The sequence below is a fragment of the Miscanthus floridulus genome, chromosome 6 (genome assembly GCF_019320115.1).
Source record: "Miscanthus floridulus cultivar M001 chromosome 6, ASM1932011v1, whole genome shotgun sequence".
In the NCBI taxonomy this organism is placed as follows: Eukaryota; Viridiplantae; Streptophyta; class Magnoliopsida; order Poales; family Poaceae; genus Miscanthus; species Miscanthus floridulus.
This window is the reverse complement of record NC_089585.1, coordinates 120,236,845-120,259,038: the sequence shown is the minus strand read 5'-3', so window position 1 is coordinate 120,259,038 and position 22,194 is coordinate 120,236,845. Positions and strand designations below refer to the sequence as shown.

Here is a 22,194-nt window from a genome sequence, read left to right as displayed (position 1 = left end):
CCTCTACACTCCCTTGAGGTCTTAGATCGGTCCCATGCTGGTTATGGCCGAGACCTTCTCCAGGATGGCCTCGATGCCACGTTCCGAGACTATGAATCCCAAGAGCATGCCTCGGGGACCCCGAACACACACTTCTCGGGGTTGAGCTTGATGCCCTTCTCTCTGAGGCATTTGAAGGCTATCTCCAGGTCATCGATGAGATCTCTGGCTGTTCTGGACTTGACCACGATGTTGTCCTCATAGGCCTCGATGGTTCGCCCGATGTGCTCGCCAAAGACCTGGGTTATGCACCACTGGTATGTGGCCCCGTGTTTCTAAGGCTGAAGGGCATAGTCACATAGCAGTACATGCCGAATGGTGTGATAAAAGAAGTCGCGAGCTGGTCGGACTCTTTCATCTTGATTTGATGGTAACCGGAATACGCATCAAGGAAAGATAGAGTCTCGCATCCCACAGTGGAGTCAATGATTTGATCGATTTGAGGTAATGGGAAGGGGACTTTCGGACAGGCTTTATTCAAACCGGTGTAGTCTACACACATCCTCCACTTCCCATTTTTCTTATTGACTAACACGGGGTTAGCCAACCACTCTAGATGGGATACTTCCTTGATGAATCTGGCCACCAAGAGCTTCTGCACCTCCTCGCCAATGGTCCTGCATTTTTCCTCGTCGAATCGGCGTAGGCGCTGCTTCACTGGCCTAGAGTCGACCTGGATGTCCAAGGCATGCTCGGTGACCTCCCTCGGTATGCCCGGCATGTCCGAGGGGCTCCACGCGAACATATCGGCATTCGCGTGGAGAAAGTCGATGAGCACAGCTTCCTATTTGATGTCGAGAGTGGTGCTGATCCTCAGCGCCTGATTGTCAGGGCAGGCGGGGTCGACTGGGACAAGTTTGATGGCCTCCGCGGGCTTGAAAGTCTTGGCTCGACGCTTGGGCTCGGGTAGCTAGCTACCGAGTCGGTCAAGGTCGACGATGAGGGTCTCAGCCTCCACGAGAGCCTTGGCGTACTCGATGCACTCGACGTCGTAGTCGTATGCATGTTTGTACATGGACTCAATCGTGATGACGCCATTGGGACCCGACATCTTGAGCTTGAGATAGGTGTAGTTGGGGACTGCCATGAACTTGGCATAGCACGGCCGCCCTAGGACGGCATGGTAGGTTCCCTTGAACCCAACCACCTCAAAGGTAAGAACCTCCTTGCGGTAGTTGGAGGGGGTGCCGAAGCAAACAGGAAGGTCGATGCACCTAAGGGTCGCGTGTGTTTCCCTGGCACAATGTCATGGAAAGGTGCGGCGTCACCCCAAAGCCATGATCGGTCAATCTCCAGGAGCTCTAGGGTGTTGGCATAGAGGATGTTAAGGCCGCTGCCTCCGTCCATCAATACCTTGGTGAGTCGGGTGTTACCGATGATTGGGTCGACAACAAGTGGGTACTACCCGGGATTCGGGACATGGTCAGGGTGGTCATCCTGATCAAAGGTGATCGCCTCTCGAGACCAGTCGAGGTATCAGGGAGTGGCCACCTTAACTGAGAAGACCTCTCAGCGTTCCTTCTTTCACTTGCGTGCCATAAGGCACGTTGAGGGTCCGCCGAAGATCATGAAGGCATTGTGCACCTCAAGGAACCCTTCATCCTTGTCGTCGTCCCGATCGCCGGCGCCCCTCTTCTTGGCATCATCGTCGGGGAGCCCAAGCTTGGCGTAATAACACCAGAGCATGGTGCAATCCTTGAGGGCATGCCTCACCAGGTCCTGGTGATAAGGGCAGGGCTTCTTCAGCATATCATCAAAGAGCCCGGGCCCCTAGGGCCTTGGGGATTCTTGCACTCTGTGGCCGCAACTAGATCAGCCTCGAGGATCACCTACTTCCCCTGGTGACCCTTTTTCTTTTTCCTGGGGGGCGGGGAGCCGAGGCCTTGGTGGCCTCGTCCCTCCGCTTCCCCTTGGCGTCGTTGTCGAGGAAGATGGCTCCAACTACCTCTTCGCCTGAGGTGAAGTTGGTGGTGATGTCAAGGAGCGTGGCGGCCGAGCATGGCATGTTTCGGCCTAACTCTTGGACCAAGTCTCGGTAGGTGGTGCCGGAGAGGAAAGCCTGGATGATTTCTGAGTCGCTAACGCTAGGCAACTCGGTGCACTATTTGGAGAAGCACCAGATGAAGTCTCGGAGAGACTCATCTGGTTTCTAGCGATAACTCTTAAGGTCCCAGGAGTTTCCAGGGTGCACATATGTGCCCTGGAAATTCCCGACGAAGATCCTAACCAAGTCGCTCCAGTCGTTGATCTGTGAGGGAGGAAGGTGTTTGAGCTAGGCTCGTGCCGAGTCTAACAAGAGCAAGGGTAGATTACGGATGATGAGCAGGTCATCGTCCACACCACCTAGCTAACAAGCCAGGCGGTAATCGGCTAGCCAAAGCTTGGGGTTGGTTTCGCCGCTGTATTTTGTGAGGTTGGCCAGTTGGTGAAACCGGGCTGGAAACTAAGCGCCACGGATGGCCCTGCTAAAAACTTGAGGGCCAGGCGGTTCAGGAGAGGGGCTGTGGTCCTCCCCACTATTGTAGCAGCCGCCTCGGTGTGGATGGTAGTTGCGGGTGGGCCCCTCATTGTCGTGGCGTCATCGCCTGCTGACCACCTCGTGGTCGTCCTGTGCCTCACATCGGTTGTCGAGGCGGTCATGCAGCAAGGAGACCCTATTGATTGTCAGTGCCCAAGCAGGCTTGGGACGAACTGAGGCCTCCCTATCCTATCGATACGGTGCTGAGGAGAGGTCTAAGGCGGCTCCACGCTGTTGGGAGGCGGAACTCTTGGCATGCTGCACTGCGGTGGTCTCTAGGAGATCCTAGGGCTCGCCACGGACCCATCGCCCCTCCGTGGTAGAGGGCTTGGGCATCGTGCGGACTAGCATCACCGTAGTCGTGACATTCTAGCTAGCGCGATTGAAGATTGGGGGATGCTCGCCCCCTTCGTCATCATTGATGCGGTGGTGGACATCGTGGGCCCACCGCCAGGCTCCTCCGCTGTCACCGTGACCCTACTGCTCCTGCTCGAGAGTGTCTCAGAGTTGTTACAAAAGGAGTCGATCTTGCTCAACCTTGGCCTAAAGCTCTTGGAGCTGCTCTAGGTCTGGGCGTCGAAGCTGTTTGAGGGCAAGGTTCTCATTCCATGCTGCTGGTGGGACAATGCGTGAGGGCGTGGCATCGCCCGTTCCCTGGTAAAGCGGGGTACGATTGCCTACCCCCTTGTCCTCATCACCCATGCTTGGCATCCCGGGTCCGACGTGGAAGCACTCACGAGCGGGATCGTAAGTGCCTTCGTCGTTGGAGTTGAAGTAGCCAAAGCAGTAGTCACTCGTGGCCAAGAAGCGGTGCATGGCTTCAGGGTCATCGATTCCAGAGAAATCCACTCTGGCCCATGCCTCATCCTCCTCCGAGGAGTCAGTGTGGGTGTGGGTCGAAGTCATGGCGTCGAGGTTAGAGGTGAAACGTTGGTGGTGTCCTGAGGGCTCTACATGAGCGGAAGCATAGGCGTGAGCATAGGAGGCGGCGGCATTCCTCAACCCGAAGGGGTATGGATATGGTGCCATCGCTGGGTTCTGCTTTGCCGAAGCTGGCTCCTCAGGAGGTAGCGGGGCGGAGCTTGACGCCGAGGCATCATCGTGCGCCACCAGCATCTTTCCCCGGTCTAGGCCCAGGCTAGACAGGTTCCCAACCAGGGACCTTGTGCCAACAGCTGGGCATGGGACACTGATGGAGAGCGGCGTGTCGCCTTGAGTTTGCGTGGTGTCGGGGTGACCCCGCTCACGTCGTGCCTGGCGAGCGTGGCGAGAGCGGCCGCCCAGGCGCTGCCTACGCCTGGGCTGTGGGTGCGTGACATCATCATCGGTCGGTGGGGCTCGGGGTGTGAGAAGTACCATATCATACTCACATCCTAGAGATATGAACTCTAGGCTCTCGAACCAGATCACCATGCCAAGACGTAGCAGTCGTACGGGGTTTGCCATCTGGAACTTGTTGGGACGACGAAACTGACATGCAGAGGCCCCTACCTGGCGCGCCAACTATTGGTGTTTTGGGCCGGCGGGCCCTCAACCAACTAGTAAATTTGTACTATGTGTTCCCAATCTCAGATGGTGATGCAAAGAGACACAAGGTTTATACTGGTTAGGGTAATGAGCACCCTACGTCCAGTTTGAGAGATCGATCTTGTATTCCTTGCACCGAGGTGCTCATAGTAGGGGGTTACAAGCAAGGTGAGAGAGGAAGCTAGTCCCAGGTCTCTACATGGAGCAGCGTGGATTGCTTGAGGTGTTGATCTCAGGCAGCGGGGAAGCTCGTGCATTCGTCTATGTGTTCATGCGTGAGTTTGTTGCGTGGGCATAGGCCTAATCGTCCATGTCTAATCCTAGAAACGGCCCAGGTCCCTCCCTTTTATAGTTGAAGGGGGGACAAGGGTGATACATTCGCTAGCTACACGACGTCGTGCGGATGGAGGCAGCATGTCCGAGCCCTGTAGCCTGTTACTATGGCGGCATGGGCGACGGAGTGGTCTTGTCCTTGAAGTACTAGGGCAATGCGTCGGTCACATCTGATCCTGTGCGTCATGGGAGCTCCAGTGTTATCTCAAAGCAGGCATGGCGGTCGGCGTGCTGGTCACTGTGTGTTGACTACGTGAGAAGCCGAGGCTCAGTTGGTGCCGAGGCTGAGCCATCGTGGGGGTCTCGGCAGACGTGAATCCTGAGGTTACCAAGACCCTGATGTAAATTACCGAGGCTTGGAGGGAACAGTTGGTCTCGTACGTTGATTCCGAGGCTATGGTGACCCAGACTAGACTCCCCATGCCGCGTTGTCTCCAGGGTGGGGGTTACGTGGCACAGTGTAGCGTAGGCGCTGATCGTGGGCACAGCACCAGAACACAGTGGCCGGTAATCCCAGCCGTGCCCTGTCCTAGTCGGTATGACGTTGATGCAACTTCTTGTCCTGTCGGCCACTCTGCGGTGTTGAGCCATCGTCTAGCTAAGATTGCGGGAGTGGTTGACGCATTAATGGGACGTGACGCTCTGTCGGGGATCCCGGTCGAGGCAGAAGCGATGGGTTATTGCCGAGCCGGCCTCGAGCGATACGGAGAATCACTATCTCGTTCAAGGCTTTACGCATGGGGCCTTGGGTGAGACGGAGAATTGGTTCCTTATCGATGCCTCCCGTGTGAGGCCTCTCATGAGGCAGAGACTTGGTAGGCCGTCGAGGCCTCCCGTGTGAGGCCTTGTGCGAGGCAGAGAGCCAGTGGGCTCAGACAATGCCGGAGGTCAACCAATGGTTTACCTTTTGGCTTCGTCTTTGATAGGGCTTAAGTGATTCATTCGGTAAATGTTTGGGGTACCCCATTTTATGGTGCCCGATAGTACTCTTGCCTATTTCAACAGCTAAGAAACACCCTTAAGAGTGCTAAGGAGAGCAAGAGCCTAGTGAGATGATTGAGATTTGAGAATCCAAGATTAAGGCCTCATTAGTGAAAAGAGAGTAGCAAGTGTGCATCCACCCTTCTCATTAGGCTTATTGTGGTCAAGTGAGAGCTCTTGCTTGTTACTCTTGGTGATCACCATCACCTAGACGGCTTGGTGGTGATTGGGAGTTTGGTGATCATCTGGCGGAGCTTGTGGATGACCCAACTTAAGTTATGAGCGGTTGTGGATGATTCACCATGATAGAGTGTCAAAGAATCAACTCGTAGAGAGCACTTGATCCTTACGCGAATCAAGGGGGAGCTACACTCTTGCGCGGGTGCTCCAATAAGAACTAGTGGGGAGTGGTGACTCTCCGATACCTTGGCAAAACATCACCGCATTCCCTCTCCTCTCTTTACTTTAAGCATTTACATTTGAGCAATTCAATTCTTGTCTTTACATTCTTAGAATTGTCATGCTAGAGTAGGATTGAAATTTAGGGTGCTAAACTTTTATGCGGTAGATCAATAGAATCACTTTCTAGGCATAAGGGGTGAAGTGGGCTAAGTGTAGGGTTTAATTATTGCAAAGAATTTTAGAATTAGCCCAATTCACCCCCCCTCTTGGGCATCTTGATCCTTTCATGGTCACTTCGAAGCAGCGTGTCTGGTCACAACTTAAATGTACTAATGACCATTGAGATCAGGCGATCAACGTTTGAAGCAGGGGCCACGTGGCACGCATCGCGCGACCGGACACTGGGGTCTAGTGTCCAGTCGATACAACCGTCGCGTCCGGTCGCCCCGTTTTTTAGTGGACTAAGGAGCCAACGGCTCTATTTCATGAGGGCTTCTATTTAAGCCCCATGGCCAGCTCAAGCTCACTCTCTTGGCCATTTGTATTGACATAGCAACCTTATGAGCTTAGCCAAAGCCCTTCCACTCATCTCCATTATTGATCCATCATCATTGTGAGATTGGGAGAGAATCCAAGTGCATTGCTTGAGTGATTGCATCTAGAGGCACTTGGTATTCATGTTTTGCTGCAGGATTCACTTGTTGCTCTTGGTGGTTTTTACCACCTAGACGGTTTGGAGCAGCGGAGGAGAATTGGCATGAGTTGGTGATTGTTCGTGGTCATCTCCGGTGATTGTGAGGGGACTTGTGCCTTCTCCGGTGGAGTGCTAAAAGGTAACTCTAATGGATTGAATGTGTCATTGAGTTACCTCACTTGTGGGTAGGTTCTTGTAGTGTCTAATTGTGTGGATGAGGTTCGTGCAACACCACTTAGCCGCCGAACCACCAAGTGTTGGTCGACACAACGGGGGTGTAGCATGTTGGCAAGCACGTGAACCTCAGGGGAAAATTAGTTGTCTTTTGCCCTTTGGTATTCTCCCGTTGATTGATTTAGTATTCATCTTGTGATTAGTTCACTCCTCTATATGGTGGTATAATCACCCTACTCACTCATTTATATTCTTGCAAACTAGTTGTAGCGAGCTCTTTAGTGTAGCTAGAATTGAGAGCTTGCTTTGAAGTTTAAGTTCGTCTAGTGGAGCTCTTTAGTGTAGCAAGTGTGAGAGCTCTTAGTGAGTAGTGACATAGCAAATTATGTGTTTAGTGATCATAGCAACTAGAATTGTTGGATAGGTGGCTTGTAACCCTTGTAGAGCTAGAGCAAGTTTGTATTTCGCTATTTGTTATACTAATCAAATTGCTCTAGTTAGTTTGTAGATTTTTAAATAGGCTATTCACCCCCCTCTAGCCATATTAGGACCTTTCAAAGTCAGTGGTGCTTGTTACTCTTGAAGGTTGCCACCTCTTAGATGGCTTAGTGGTGGTCTTCGTCGAAGCCCGTAAGAAGCTTGTGCAGTGCTCCAAAAAAGAGCTTTGTGAGGGGCATTGTGCTCGCCCCGCGGGAGCCGTGAAGAGCAACTCTAGTAAAGCGACGCGAAGGGCGACAAGTGGTCCGGCCGGATCAAGTGCTAGAGCTTGTGGTAAACACTCCACATGGGAGAGTGTGACTTGCGAGTCACCACTAGCAAGAGGACCAGCGGTAACCTTAGAGCTTGTCTCAATGGGGACTAGCGTGTTGGCAAACACGTGAACCTCAGAAAAAATCATCGTGTCATCCTTGTATTCCTGTTGGTTTGCATCCTCGCTACACAAGCTTGTAATTACTTTCATATACATTATGCTTGTGTAGTTGCTTTTATAATTGATTAGCTTGTGTAGCTTGCTAGTTACCTTCTATCTTGTGTAGCATAGAAGTAGCTTTCTTGCGTGGCTAATTTGGTTTGTGTAATCTTGTTAGTCATATTGTTTAGTTTATATTGCTAAGTATTTACGCTCTCTAATTTGACATTGGTTGCTTTATTATTGAGCATTGCCAGTGAGCTTAGGTGGCTTTATGCTTTTGCTTACTAGCATGAGTAGGAGCTTCCTCATTGCTTGAAGTGCTAGTGGTATAGATTTGTGTGACCTTACTTCTAGAATTGGTTAAGTGAGCTCTAGCTAGCCCAACACCTTTATTGCTTAATTAGGATCTTGCAAGGTGCTAGATAACATAGATAGAGGGGTGTAGTCTTGGCAAGACCGATTGTTTTAATTCCGTATTTATTTCGGTTAGTCGGCGCAATTAAGTTTAAAAATGACTATTCACCCCCTCTAGTCGTCATCTCGACCCTACACTCCTGCGGCTAGAGACAACAAGGGCGTCGCGGCGTGCCATACTTCGCGCCTGCCTTGAGGCTCCTCGTGTCCTGGTGCCCCTAGGAAAACAAACTCTCGGCAGCCAAGTCTGTGGTGCTCTTTGCTTCGCCATTTTCCAGCCCCGATCTACCCATCAAGACGGTTATCAAGTTTTTCAACACGCTTGACATGTTGCAAATGTATGTTTCAAGTGTTTCAGATGTTCCAGAGGTATGTTGCACGTGTTTCATATGGATGTTGCAAAAGTAGATTCAGTTGTTGCATATGTTACAATGGCTATAAATGTATGTTGCAAACGTGTGTTCCAAATGTTTCATCTGTTTTTAGACGTAAGTTGCAAGTGTGTTTATCTAGATGTTGATATATTTCACACATATGTTGCAAGTGTTTAATGGATGTTGCATATGCTTGCAATGACTTTCAAGTGCTTTTGCAAGTGTTTCAGATGTATATTGCAAGTGTTTCATCTATTTCGGATATATGTTGCAAGTGTTTCATCTAGATGTTTTAAAAGTAGATCGGGTATTACACATGTTGCAATGCGCGTGAAAAACAGAGGTAGCGTGAGTGGTCCCCACGTGCGGTCTGGCAGCGTGGGCCCCGTGTGGGTGTAGGCGAGCGCGTGCTGGCGCGAGCGAGCAGGAGTGCAGGCGCATGCGTGGAAAACGGAATGTAGCGCGGGCGTCCGTCCGGACGTCCGGCGGCTAGCACTATCAAATGTTTTTTTCGTTTTCATTCTTCTTTGGGACTGTACGGGTTAGACTGGTTCAAGGCCCAACTAAAGTTTTTTTTGTGACTCAAGGCCCAACTATAGTTAGTCCCTCGCGCCGAGTCTGCGTGCTTTAACGGCCCATGTATGAACCCAGCATCTTATGCGCAGGCCGCTGGAGCCCAAAACATGCATCAGACCTAAGAGGGCACAAATTTATATTTAGGCTTTGCCGAGGTTTAGAAAGATGGAGAACGAACGTAAGCGAGGTCAGCTAAACCCGTACCAGGTCTACAGACTGCAGTCATCACATCCGTGATTCTAAATACAGTCATCACATCCGTGATTCTAAATTAACCTGTTCAAGCTTCGGATAAGACTGGAAAAAACTGTTTTTTTTTCATCGGACCCTTTAACATTGAGCCTAGAATTTTTGGCCCCAACCGTTTTGTTTTGGCTGATTGGGTGTGCTTACTATGCGGCCGATGAAGTCTACCCAATAGTACAATTATGTAATAATTATTGGTCACATACTCACATACATCGTCTGATATAGAAACCAGGACTTTTTCATTTGCTTGATGAAATAAACTCCCTTTATCTAAAAAAATGTGATTATGTCAGATTTTGTGTAAACTAAAACTACAGAACGAACCAGGCTGTTGTCGCTAAAATCATGGTCCACACCCTCCCTCCCAATGCACAATAATAATTTGCTTCTAAATAGCCTAATCGCTCTATCTCTCTCCCTCTCTCTCATATATAGATTTAAGAGGGAAATCTGCTACGATATTGTCATTGGTTCCATTATTGCATCTAATGATATTACTCGCTCCATTTTTATTTACATGAAGTTTAGGAAAACCAATCAATTTGAAGTTAGACTGATTGGCTTAGTGTATATTAACGGAGGGAGCACATATGTTAATATTTTGAACTAATACTTATTCCTTCTCAACGTATTTTGAAAAGGAAAACGTTGTACAAAATAGATTTTGATTCTTAATTTCTCAACCAACGCGTTGCCATCTGCCAAAGAACCAGTTGCATCATAGAAACACTTCAAGTACAAATCTATCGATACAAGTTTCATATTCTAAAGTCACATTTATACTATAATTTAATTAGTTGTTTTGCCAAAGTTTGTAGCGTATTTTTTATTGTCCTTTATTTATATAAAATGCGCTTACCATTCCGGAATGGGTGAGTGAATATTATTTCGGGGCGTGATGGTAGAGTCGCAAACAATGGTATAACAATCCAATGTTTTGGTGAACGAAGTAACGTCTAGATCATCAGAAACGTATACGTCGAACAACGGGATTCACACGAAGGAACTGGCGTCGTCGGCCATCGTTTTGCGACCTGCGGAGAATGACCGCACGACAAAATTCGCAGGAAATGGTAGCCAAAGTGTGATTTGCTGCTGCAGGCATATAAGCCAAAACGCAAATAATGGGCAATGGCTGGCCGGCCAAGCTCGTGTCGCCGTCACTGCTTGTGCTAATTGCTAAACAACAAGTCCCGCTTCACCGTATAATCGCGAAAGACGAACCCGAGCCACGTTCCCGTCCAGGTACACCACAGCATTGGAAGAGCCCACGGAGGCCACTTCACCTCCAACTCAGTCATACCCACCTCGCCTGTCGTGTCGAACATCTGGAATGACCAAACTGCACCCCCTCCACCGGTTACGAGCTCTCCGTAGCCTTCCTCACCACAGAAGAGTGAAACAGTAATTTCAGAGCTGGTACCGGGCGCGTGCTATTTTAAGTACTGGTTCCCGGACGAGCGCCACCCAGCACCCACACGCCCGACAACACCCGCGAAAATGACGCCGCCGGCGAGCACAGGCCAGCCGGCCGGCGCGATAGACGACGAGCCGCTGCTGCCGGAGTTCTCGGCGGGCGGCCACGGCCGCGGCGGGGGGTCGGTCTCCGGCGCCGTGTTCAACGTGTCGACGAGCATCGTAGGCGCGGGGATCATGTCGATCCCGGCGGCAATGCGCGTGCTCGGCGTGGTCCCGGCGCTGTTCCTCATTGCCGCCGTCGCCGTGCTCGCCGACGTCTCCGTGGAGTTCATGCTGCGGTACACGGGGTGGGCGGCCGGCGGCGGCAAGAAGGCCAAGGCCACGTACGCGGGGATCATGGGCGACGCCTTCGGCCGCGCTGGCGCCGCCGTGCTCAACGTCTTCATCGCCTTCACCACCGCGGGCACGCTCGTCGTCTACCTCATCATCATCGGTGAGATATACTAGCTTGCTTGCAGCTTCAGCGAGCCGCGCTCGCGGGCGCTGGAGTCTATCCTAGCTTCATCGAGAATTCAGGTCGAATCGATTGTGATAATTAATGTCTGTACGTCGTGCGCGGGGCGCAGGGGACGTGATGTCTGGGAGCGTCGGCGGAGGCGACGAGCACGCCGGGGTGCTGCAGGAGCTGTTCGGCCCGCAGTGGTGGACGGGGAGGCAGTTTGTGCTGCTCGTCACCGCCGTCTTCGTTCTGCTGCCGCTCGTGCTCCGCCGCCGTGTCGGTAAGTTCACATTTCAGTTGTGCCGTGTATTGGTTGATTTTTTTTTTTAAATCTCAGAGTAATAGTTTCGTTGATATTACTCGCTAAGAAAATCAGTTCAGTTGAGATTGTATGGCAGCAATTGGGGAACTGGCCAATCTGATTTATGCTATGTTTAGTTCGCGAAATTTGGGAATTTGGCTACTGTAGTATTTTTGTTTTTATTTGGCAATTAGTGTTCAATCATGGACTAATTAGGCTCAAAATGTTCGTTTCGCGATTTTCAACCAAATTGTGCAATTAGTTTTTTTTTCGTCTACATTTAATGCTCCATGCACGTATCACAAGATTCGATATAATGGCTACTGTAGCACTTTTTGAGAAACTTTTTGGAAACTAAACACAGCCTTAATATAACAAAAATGACCTTGCACGGGCGATATGATAAAGTGATAGTACAACGCATGTGGACTTGGATCTGACCCTAAGTTTTAAATTAAATAGACAGTTTGGTGGGCGGGCCATGGTGATGAAGATATGATGGTATCACTTGAACTGCTAGTGTATGAGTTCAGACATGCAGGCTGTGGCCTGTGGCCACAATATTATTCTTGTTTATTTTGATATTTTCTTGGGAGGATGGGTTTAACGTTTAGGTAGTTGGCATTGTTGGCTAGCTGGAGTGCGAGCGTGTATCTTGCATGTTTCAACCTGTGGCGTGTGGCTTGCAACACGGTTCTTGCTGCAACGAAATTCATCTGTGGATGAAACAGAAAACAACGCACACAAGCATTACCCCTCTAAACAAAAACCCCAACAGCAAACAAACATAATATCCCCAAAAGAGGCGATAATCTTACCTGACGTGCGCACTGCTACAGAGCGCGCACTTTTTCTTCTTCCTTCTTCCTCGAATCTTCTTCTTCCTCAGGAGCCCTAGCCGGCCAGCCCCGCCCCCGCACGCCTCGACCGCCACCCAGGCCGCCGGCGACCTCACCACCCACCTACCACCCCTGTCGGGTGAACCCGTCCTTCCCTAATCCCAATCCAATAGTTTATCGGCAACTCCTCGCCCCCGCCGTCGGCACCACCCATACGGTTATCTCCCTCCGCCCGTTTGACGGCACCGCCGCCGCCTCGCTCACCACCCCTCAACCCTCCACCACCATCGGGCCGCCCGCCACCCCCGGGCCCCTCCTTCTAAGGCGCCCGACACTGAATGGTCGCAAAACCTGAAACCCTAACCACCGCCACCGCTGCCTTGTCCACCGCCCCGGCCGCGACGACCTCGCCGCTGGCCATTCCGCCCGCCCCCGCCCCCTTCCTCAGTTCCGGCCATAGGGTCGTCGTATTCGTCGCTTCAGTTAGCGGCGCACGCGTGCCCAATAGTGATTAGGCAAAAGAGGCGCCAAACAGGGAATAAAAAGAGAAGACACTACACAACTTTCACTGATCTCTTGACTGCGCCAAGTGCCATGAAACTCTCTCAATCTCCCTTCGCGCCCAGCTTTTTTCCTTCTCCTTGAGCAGAATGCTCCATTTATGTGGCACTACTATAGTCGAAGTCCAATTTTAGCAAATGGCACTAGGCACCTCATGGTCATGGGACGGGAAAGTTCATCAAATGTTACATAAATTCAGCACAAGCATATCCGGCGATTTAGAAATGAGGTAGTCGCCATCATGAGCATTTGTTGGCACGATCAGTTTTGCATGCCAGAAGGTCAAAACTCAATAATGAGTGCCACTAGTATTGATCCAGCTATCGTTTCCCCTCTCCAACTAACTGCCCAGTACAGTGCAATATCATCTTATGGCTCGGCTTGAAGGTTGCTGAGATTGATGTTTATTGGCATTCGAAGTTCCAAATATGACCAACCTTCTTTCAGGAGGGAAGTTCTGCTTGTTCTGTGCTAAAGCCTAAACTCTGGGAATCTTGGTCACGTGAGTCACGCTGAGGCAAAAGAATTGAAGCAAAACGCAACAAGCCAAAATCTGGGACATAGTCACATATAATCATACTCATATCGCTTGCACTTGCACGACACTACGCCCTTGTTTAGTTTCAGGAATTTGAAATTTGGATTTTAGGGTTACTGTAGCACGTTCGTTTTTATTTGACAAATAGTGTTCAAACATGGACTAATTAGGTTCAAAACGTTCGTTTCGCAATTTCCCACCAAACTGTGCAATTAGTTTTTCTTTTCGTCTACATTTAATGCTCCATGCACGGGCCGCAAACTTTCGATGTGACAGATACTGTAACAACTTTTTAGAAGTTGGAGTGAACTAAACAAGACTACATTACCGCAGCAGGCTATTATTGGACATCATTTTCGTGGATGACACCCATTAAAAATACTTACAAAATACACGGGCCAGTGGGCCACTTGACATGACCAGCTAACGACAACCCCGGCCCCACTTGCCAGCGGGTTGTGTGGGCACTGGGCAGCATCAGCACGACTGCACGACGCGCCGACGACGGCAGGGCATCTGCCTCACGTGTGTGACTCAGCTCTTATCCCAACGCCAGCCCCACCCATCGTTTTCTCGCCACTTCGCCACGTTTATACGCTCTCGACCCGCCGAATCCCAGACATACGCGCGCGCACCAAACAGTCCCAGCGGAGCTCCACTCCTCTTCTATCCCCTCACCGGTACAGAAATAGACTTTACTCCTAGTTGGAAACCCCTTCGGTCATGTTTTAGCCAGGAGCACGAATCCGAAATTAAAGGATTTTTTCTTTAGTTTCGGTTTCTTATCCAGGACTAAAGATCCACCTTTAGTCCCAGTTGGTAATACCAACTAGGATTAAAAAGGCCTTCCGGTCTGACCACGTGGGTCGGCCCTTTAGTCCCGATTGGTACCAACCGGGACTAAAGATTTTTTTGTTATAAAGGTTATAATACGGTAGCTGTTGTTTGGTTTTTTTTGGTTATAATATGGCTGCTGTTTGGTTTATTATAAATGTTAGATAAAAAGTTGTGGTAGCTGTTTGGATTGCAGCCACATGTTAGTCAAAATGCCCTGTATACATTCTCACTAGGAAATGTTTGAATAATTATCACAAGCACACGAGAAGCTTAATAATGTTTACTAAAACAGTAGCACTAGAGCAATATACTATTAGTTTCTAGCTTTTACAAAATGAACAGACAACCACTACAAAATCAATAGCCGGCTTTCCATTTTTCATGACGAGACAGTCCTTGCCTTCCATTCTTCATGATCAGATAGTCAAAATAACACATGCAAATGTTCAAAAGAAAGATGAAATTAGTAATATAATAAACTAAAATAGCTTGGAATACAAATGTACCGTATGAGCTAATTTTATCAACAAAAAAAATTCTAACACCACATACCAAATCTGAAGATTTCCTATATATTAGTTAACAAAAAAATTATCTATTCGATAGCAATCTTGCCTAGATTAAAGAAACAAAGCACCTGCAATGATTTGTCCATATATACTAAAGAAAGGAAGCACTAACTAGCAAGAACCAGATGGATTCACCGTATCTCTGCATAGATTTATTATTACAAAAATCAATGGAAAGGGAAAAATGGAAATGCCTTCTCTGGCGGCTGCAGGGGTTGCTACGCCTGAACCTTCTTCCGCACAGACTGGATCTGCATGAATCACCACCACGAGATGGATGAATCTTCACTTGGCTGATTGATTTGCCTCGGTTGTGGCTTTCGATTCCACTTCCACAAGATCACAGCTTCTACAAGATAAAAAGTATATTTTAGATCTACACAGATGGGGAAAACTAGAGATTAATAGATGGTAAAGAGAGAGAAGATGAGAAGCTGCACAAGTTCATCACCTGTGTGGACGGAGAAGACACCCGTGCTCAGCGGGCAGGACGGGTCTTGTATATATAGGAGGGGACCTTTAGTCCCGGACGAAACCTCCAACCGGGAGTAGACTTTTACTCACGGTTGAAGGGACCAACCGGGAGTAAAAGTTAACATTTAGTCCCGGTTGGTAGCTCCAACCGGGACTAAAGATCCTCTGCAGCAAAAGCCTGCCGCAGTAGCTGTTGGGCAGGGATCTTTAGTCCCGGTTGAAGCTATCAACCAGGACTAAAGGTTTCTCTAATCCCAGACGTGAAAAATACCGGGACTAAAACCAAATTTCGAAGTGAATCAAAAAATCGTTTCTCTACTGGTGACTGAAACCATGGTGTCCAAGAACCTGCCGTTCTCAGCTACGCCCAGCGCCGGCAGGGACACCGCGACACCGGAGAGGGCAACGCTGCTGCTGCCGGAGCACGCCGGGGACGACGCCCCGTCGTGCGGGGGCGGCTCAGCTTCGGTGCTGGGCGCGGTGTTCAACGTGTCGACGAGCGTGGTGGGCGCCGGGATCATGTCGATCCCGGCGGCCATGCGCGTGCTGGGCGTGGCGCCGGCGGTGGCGCTGATCGCCGGCGTCGCGGTCCTGGCCAACGCCGCCGTCGACTTCATGCTCCGGTACACCCGCGGCGCGCCGTCGTACGCGGCGCTGATGGACGACGCGTTCGGCCGCGCCGGTGCCAAGCTGCTCAACGTGTTCGTCGCCTTCAACGGCTTCGGGACGCTCACCGCCTACCTCATCATCATCGGTAACGTCACGAGCCCCACACGGCCATGCGGCCATGCCAGCGCTAGCTGCTAGCGTGCGAGGCTGTTCCGGCCGGTGCGAGTGACTAGTCGCCGTGCAGGGGACGTGATGTCGGGCGCGGCGAGCGGCGGGGAGGCGCACGCGGGGGTGCTGCAGGAGTTGTTCGGGCGCCACTGGTGGACCAGCTGGGAGGTGGTGCTGGTGGCAGCCGCGGCGATTCTCCTGCCCCTTGTGCTCCGGAAGCGTGTCGGTACGTGAGCGGTACCTCGATGCGAATTGTGTAGAACGTGGGCAACATTGGTTGGTCCTGCTGTATGTGGGGCTATGAAAAACTTGGCTGATTCCGGCGTCGCGACTTGTCACCGTGCCAATGGGTATATGTAAAGATCTGTCGGTGTTTGCCCATGGTATTCACCAGCTTGTTTCAACATGCAGATTCGCTGAGGTTCACGTCGGCCATCTCCATCCTACTGGCGGTAGTGTTCATGCTCATCAGCTTGGGGATCGCGCTGTACGCGCTCTTCAAGGGCACTGCAACCATGCCGCGGATGCTCCCGGACTTCTCCAGACTCTCCTCGCCGTTCGAGCTCTTCACCGCCGTACCCGTCATCGTCCTCGCATTCACCTTCCACTTCAACGGTACTGCTGGTTTCTTCTGCAACCACCATGCATGCATGATGTTGCCTGGCACGCTGCTCGACTTTGCCTCATCCGAAACGTCGCTGGCAACTGATGCAGTGCACCCGATCCGCGCGGAGCTGAGCAAGACGTCGGACATGAAGACGGCCGTGCGCATCTCCCTCGTGCTCTGCGCCGCCATCTACGCCGCCGTGGGATTCTTCGGGTACCTCCTCTTCGGGGACGCCACCATGGCCGACGTGCTCGCCAACTTCGACCGCAGCTCCGGGGCCGGCGTCCCGCAGGCGCTCAACGACGCGGCGCGGCTCAGCTACGCGCTGCACCTCGTGCTCGTGTTCCCGCTCCTCCTCTTCTCGCTCCGAGTCAACGTCGACGAGCTCCTCTTCCCGGGCCGCCGGCCGCTCGCCGCGGACACGCGCCGGTTCGTGTCCCTGACGGCCGTGCTCATGGCGGTGCTCTACGCGCTGGCCATCGCGATCCCCAGCATCTGGACGCTCTTCGAGTACTCCGGGTCCACGTTCGCGGTCACCATCTCGTTGATCTTCCCTGGCGCCATAGTTCTCAAGTACGACGGCCAGATTCTGAACCACTTTTTGCATTGTCAATGCTATGCTAGCTTAGAATCTAACACTGCGATTTTTCTGCAGGGATGTTCATGGAATAGCGAAGCGCAAGGACAAGGCATTGGCGGCAATGATGATCATTCTGGCCGTGGTCACGAGCAGCATCGCCATTGCCTCGAACATCATGAGCTCCATCAGTGACAAAGTCCGAGGAGGTCATGTAGCTAGCAGATGATGGCTCAGATCAAATCAAAATGCTGTTATTGTTTGCAGGCCAACCGTTTGAAGATTGCTGTTATTCTTCCTTGCAGCGAGATTGCTTCGGCCCATGAGATGCAAGTTTAGCCTGTGCCCCCCTCATGTCGTAGATGTTTGTGAGGAGATACGTAGGTAGATGCTGTAACCTGTAAGGAAATTACCAGCTGGCCAATGTTGTATACTTGTACTGGTGATACATTACTGTGTAAAATAGAAATCAATGAGCTTTTCTTTTTCAGGGCTGCAAATAATTACAGGCCACTTGTTAGCCGTCTCCCTTATATGCCACCTGTCTTGTCACCTACTGTGAGTAAAGGCACCTTGTCAATAAACAAATAATTTCCCTAATATTTATAGCGTACAATCTATATATATGCCCAATATTAAAATGAGCAAATTTACGCATATGGCATACACATCATTTTAATTAGTACATTTTATATTTTAAGTGATTGGAAAAGGTCTAAATTTAACATGCTATAATCCACTAGTTAATATAGCAATCACATATTGAGATTGTTAAACCCTTGCATAAAAGAATGGCAGGTCACTGTATTTTTGCAATGCTGAAGGAAGTTGAGTAGCGAGGGAAGGCATATGATCAGTGCTTCATGAACAAAGTATACACTTCACAACAGTTGAACAAGAAATCAGGCGCATGCCAAAAATTAACAGAATTGACTTCACGCACATGAAACACATTCTTATTACAGACACAAAGACGGCAGTATTTGGGTTACTTGAAGTGCACAGCTGCTTGATGATCTCATTGTTATTGCCATGGTAGCTACAAAGGGGAAAGGAAAATGCAGCGCGACATATTCTGATCTAAAGACTTCCTCAGCTCATCGATGATTTCCATGGTTCTGATCTGCAGACTTCCCATCATGCCCTTAGCTCAACATAGGAACCTGAGATCCCTGAGGTGCCAATCAGGGAGATCTGCAAGTAGAAAAATTAAATTATGAGTAAGGAGTCCTAAATATATATGCTATTTCACTAGCTTCAGTCCTGACACAACAAGCAGGCTCGACGTGTATCGAAACGAGAACATAATTCCATACGTGCTATGAGGTCGAGCAGGACATAATTCATTTTCATCATCAGAAAATAATCCGATGAAAAACAAACTAAAGAAGAAGGGTACATTTTCATAGTAATAACGACACGGGACCAGAACATCCTTTCCCCATAAATGGTACACTATGATTATGTGCACAAGGTGTTCGAAAAAGCACACCCATGTGATTCTTATAAAGCTGCTTGCCTGCTAGTAATGCCGTAAGATCATGGAGGAAGACCAGAAAATATTGGCCAGGAATCAGCCCGAATGCATGCTTGTTTTGCTAGTTTATGGTGAAAGTCAGAGAAAAAGGGAAAAAATTTACCAATTTGAAAAAAACAAAAGTTACCCTGAACCAATAAAGCAAATCTAACTCGCATATCACCAATTCCAAAATGTCCAATATACTTTTTCTCAAAATCCTACCCGCAGAGAGGATTGACATTAGCTTGTCCCTGGTGGTAACAAAACAACCGGTTGCTGTCACCTCGTCACAGGCAGAAGGGGAACCATATTTGGTACTTCAGATTTCACATGCAAAGTGCAATTGGATGTAATTTCCAGTACCAAGAGTTATATGACATACATGACAAACTAATTTAACAATCCTTACCAGATCTTGCAATGGCATTCAGTGCATGAACACTTACAGCAAGACAGCCAGCTATGGTTGGCTGTTACATATAATTTGCTTAAAATTTAAATCTTTTTTTGTACCAGGTGAAATACAATCAATATCAAGGTTTAGGATCCCACTTGCAACTGAACAATTAACACCAGTTCTGGAAACCATGGGCTTCCACATATGGAAAATAATGGATGGATGGTTGAGGAAAATACAGACTCAGATTTTTAATAGATTTTCTTGCGATAGGCAAAAGACCAAGCATGGGAAATTCAATGATACAAAAATCAGTCAAGCAATAAACAAGATAAAATTCTATTAAAAATGCAGCAACACTGCATATGGAACAAAAACTGACCATCATCTTAAAGGAACTATGGCACAGTTAGAGAAACTTCAACAAAGTACAAACATCAAGAATCACAAGAGTATCAGGCAACATATTCTAATTTTCTACAGTATAAGACGATACTGAAGTAAAACTGTACCACAGGGACAAGTAACATTCAGAAGTCATACCTTTCCCCACTCAGAACCTATGCCACTGCATCTCATCTTGAGGTGTATCATTTTTGTCCCCAGCTCAGTCTCCACCTTCTTTCTTAGATAATTTTCCTCAGGGCCAAAGGACTCCAGGTATGTCATGTAGTGATTATATGCAGCTTTAACAGCATCTTCAATATAACCAGGCAAGGGACCCACATTCTGCAAAAGATTTGTCTTGATCAGACTGATATAAGCACCCCAAAAAAATACATGAGGAAACAGAGATAACAAGTACCGACTTCGCCAGTCAGGCCGCAAAGATCATCAAGAGCCATTCTTAGGGTAACCAAGGTTCCACTAAATTCTTCACACGCCTCAGCTGCACGAAATACATTTTTCAAAGCCTCTTGACCAGCCTTATCATCGGTGGCTTTAGATACTGCTTTCTTTGCTTCTGCTACGAGAGAATCTGGAAGTTCATTCCAACTAGCAGCCAACAAATCCTTAAATGCAGATTCTATCTCTGGGTCAGATATTGCAGGCAAGTGTTTTTCATTTGAACTGAAGAAGCGCCTCAGTTTCCATGAGATAGGATTGTTCCCACCTGAGCTTATAACATGGACAAGCTAATTAAGAATGAGAAGTTTTAAGTGAAGTGCAGTACTAGAATCACATCATAATAAAAACAAACAAGGCATTTGAGTCTTCTAGCATTTTTCCCCCAAATATATAAACACAAATCAAAGAAAAAAAATCCACAGCTCGAACGATTTCACATAAAACAATTTAATCTCGTTAAAGTAAGTTTAATCACTTTGAATCCTCTTTAACCATTTCTCTCACAGAATTCAGCGCATATTTTATTAGAATGAAAGATTAGTATTAACCAAGTATTTTCTTTGCAAAATAACATGGAAAAGGCAACCTTTGTATTCCCCTATTAGTTAATGACTATATCCCTAAGTTCAAGATTAAGAACACAATATATTGGAACAGAACTATTGGGGTTACATAAAAGCACCCCCCCCCCCCCCCCCCCCCCCTCCTCCCCCATCCCCAAACGTGGAGTGTGAAAAAATACAAGATGTCCCTTATTCCCTTCGACCTTCACTCAAACCAACCCTCCTTGCAGCCATCAACACAGGATGGGCCAACCCTAAATAGTCACAATCTCATGGCACCCCTGACCTCATGCATGAAAAACATAAATAATGACTTGTTGTTGCTGACTTCCTGAAGCCCGTGTACTCAAACAAAGGCTAGACAACCTTTTGTCTAGTTGCTTCATAAGCAAAGGCCTCATTGTCAAGTAACCGATGTTCTAGCTTTCAAGCAACATCACTCGAAATACATGTGTTCTATAAACAAGAAAGTGAGTGCATTCAATAGTTTGATTGGACATCAGCCTAGAAAGAAACACTCTAGGACCACACATTTCACATCTGAGCAGGTATGCATGTGTCCAGGCAACTCTCTATCTTCATGTTGATATACACAGAGCTAGAGTATGTCGACCCCAGTAAATCATAAACTCTCGCATAGTAACACCCTTGCCTACGGAGTAATAGCTTCTGGCCTTGCAATAAATCTCCCCACTAGCATCAATCTAGAGTTTTAATCTCCCTAGTAATTAGAGCAACATATCTAGGAGGATCCTAATCAGGAAGCAACCCGAAAGCACCCGATAAAGAGATCAGTCTGATCGAGGCACCCACATGCGGTAAAATCAACAAGTAGTCAGAGAGGCGTGGGGAGGAGTACCTGAGAGCGCGGCGATCGGGCGCGAGAGCGGCGCCATCCCGGCGGTGGGCCGGGAAGCAGCAGACAGAGCCGACGAGGCTGCCGGGGCGAGGCGCAGGAGCCGGCGTGCGGCGGAGGAGCGGAGGGCGGCGGCGGCCATCGCCGAGTCAGGGAGATCGCCGCGAGATGCAGGTTGAGGCGCTCTTGCGAAGTTGCGTGGGGTTGATGGCGATGGACGGGCTGTCAGACGCAGCGGGAGGAAGCTGCTATTTGAGGCTTTTACCGTTATAAAAATTGGTAATTAGCCGTGAGCCATAAAAAAAAGTTTGAGTTTTCACAGGTGCCATGGCTCTAAACTTTTTTACTCTTCGCGTCACTTCTGTCATATTTGACTCTAAGAGTGTCAAACAGCGGATGTGAAAAATAAAAAATACCCTTAGGTCTAAATATGCAATTAATTTTTTTAGCATCTTAACCATCTCAAATTAAAAAACTCAAAATTAGAAAGTTCAATATTTATATAAAAATTATCTTCAATTAATTCCGTATAAAAAATATAATTTTTCTAAGACATATTAATCATATCAAATCATATCTTTTTTTGTACGGAATTAAATAAAGATAATTTTTATATAAAAATTGTAGATATTGTTGAGGTCTACAACTTTCTAGTTTTGAGTTTTTTCATTTGAGCTCATTAAGATGCTCAAAAAATTAATTGCATATTCAGATCTGAGGGTATTTTTGACTTTTTACACCCATGGTTTGACATCGCTAGAGCTAAATCTGACGGAAGTGGCGTGAAGGGCAAAAGAGTTCATAGCAATGGCACATGT

At 48.7% G+C, this 22,194-nt stretch overlaps 2 protein-coding genes across 3 annotated transcripts; one reads left to right on the top strand and one right to left on the bottom strand.

The window, feature by feature from the left end:
• The first annotated feature begins 10,628 nt into the window (after positions 1-10,628).
• Positions 10,629-17,725, top strand: LOC136456754 (amino acid transporter AVT6C-like). 2 transcript variants are annotated; one of them, XM_066456714.1, is made up of 5 exons: positions 10,629-11,106; positions 11,240-11,392; positions 16,420-16,623; positions 16,723-17,188; positions 17,271-17,725. In XM_066456714.1, the coding sequence occupies exons 1-5, from the start codon at positions 10,695-10,697 to the stop codon at positions 17,419-17,421; spliced, it is 1,386 nt and encodes a 461-aa protein (XP_066312811.1). In that variant the 5' UTR covers positions 10,629-10,694; the 3' UTR covers positions 17,422-17,725. The 2 variants fall into 2 exon arrangements, with proteins under 2 accessions (XP_066312811.1, XP_066312810.1); XM_066456713.1 differs by lacking the exons at positions 10,629-11,106; positions 11,240-11,392 and adding exons at positions 14,260-15,985; positions 16,085-16,234.
• Positions 17,726-18,025: 300 nt separating this feature from the next.
• Positions 18,026-21,611, bottom strand: LOC136459332 (succinate dehydrogenase subunit 5, mitochondrial-like). The gene is made up of 4 exons (XM_066459198.1): positions 21,380-21,611; positions 19,918-20,222; positions 19,652-19,837; positions 18,026-18,386 (listed from the first exon to the last, which is right to left on the bottom strand). The coding sequence occupies exons 1-4, from the start codon at positions 21,516-21,518 to the stop codon at positions 18,330-18,332; spliced, it is 687 nt and encodes a 228-aa protein (XP_066315295.1). The 5' UTR covers positions 21,519-21,611; the 3' UTR covers positions 18,026-18,329.
• Positions 21,612-22,194: the final 583 nt, after the last annotated feature.

What these genes read in the sequence shown, in the direction of transcription:
- LOC136459332 (XM_066459198.1), bottom strand. Translation starts at nt 21,518, where the DNA reads ATGGCCGCCGCCGCCCTCCGCTCCTCCGCCGCACGCCGGCTCCTGCGC. An exon ending in TTTGCGGCCTGACTGGCGAA is followed by an intron (nt 19,838 to 19,917) that starts GTCGGTACTTGT and finishes AATCTTTTGCAG; the next exon opens with AATGTGGGTCCCTTGCCTGG. An exon ending in TAGGTTCTGAGTGGGGAAAG is followed by an intron (nt 18,387 to 19,651) that starts GTATGACTTCTG and finishes TTCTACTTGCAG; the next exon opens with ATCTCCCTGATTGGCACCTC.
- LOC136456754 (XM_066456713.1), top strand. Translation starts at nt 15,565, where the DNA reads ATGGTGTCCAAGAACCTGCCGTTCTCAGCTACGCCCAGCGCCGGCAGG. An exon ending in TGTGCTCCGGAAGCGTGTCG is followed by an intron (nt 16,235 to 16,419) that starts GTACGTGAGCGG and finishes TTCAACATGCAG; the next exon opens with ATTCGCTGAGGTTCACGTCG. An exon ending in ATTCACCTTCCACTTCAACG is followed by an intron (nt 16,624 to 16,722) that starts GTACTGCTGGTT and finishes CAACTGATGCAG; the next exon opens with TGCACCCGATCCGCGCGGAG.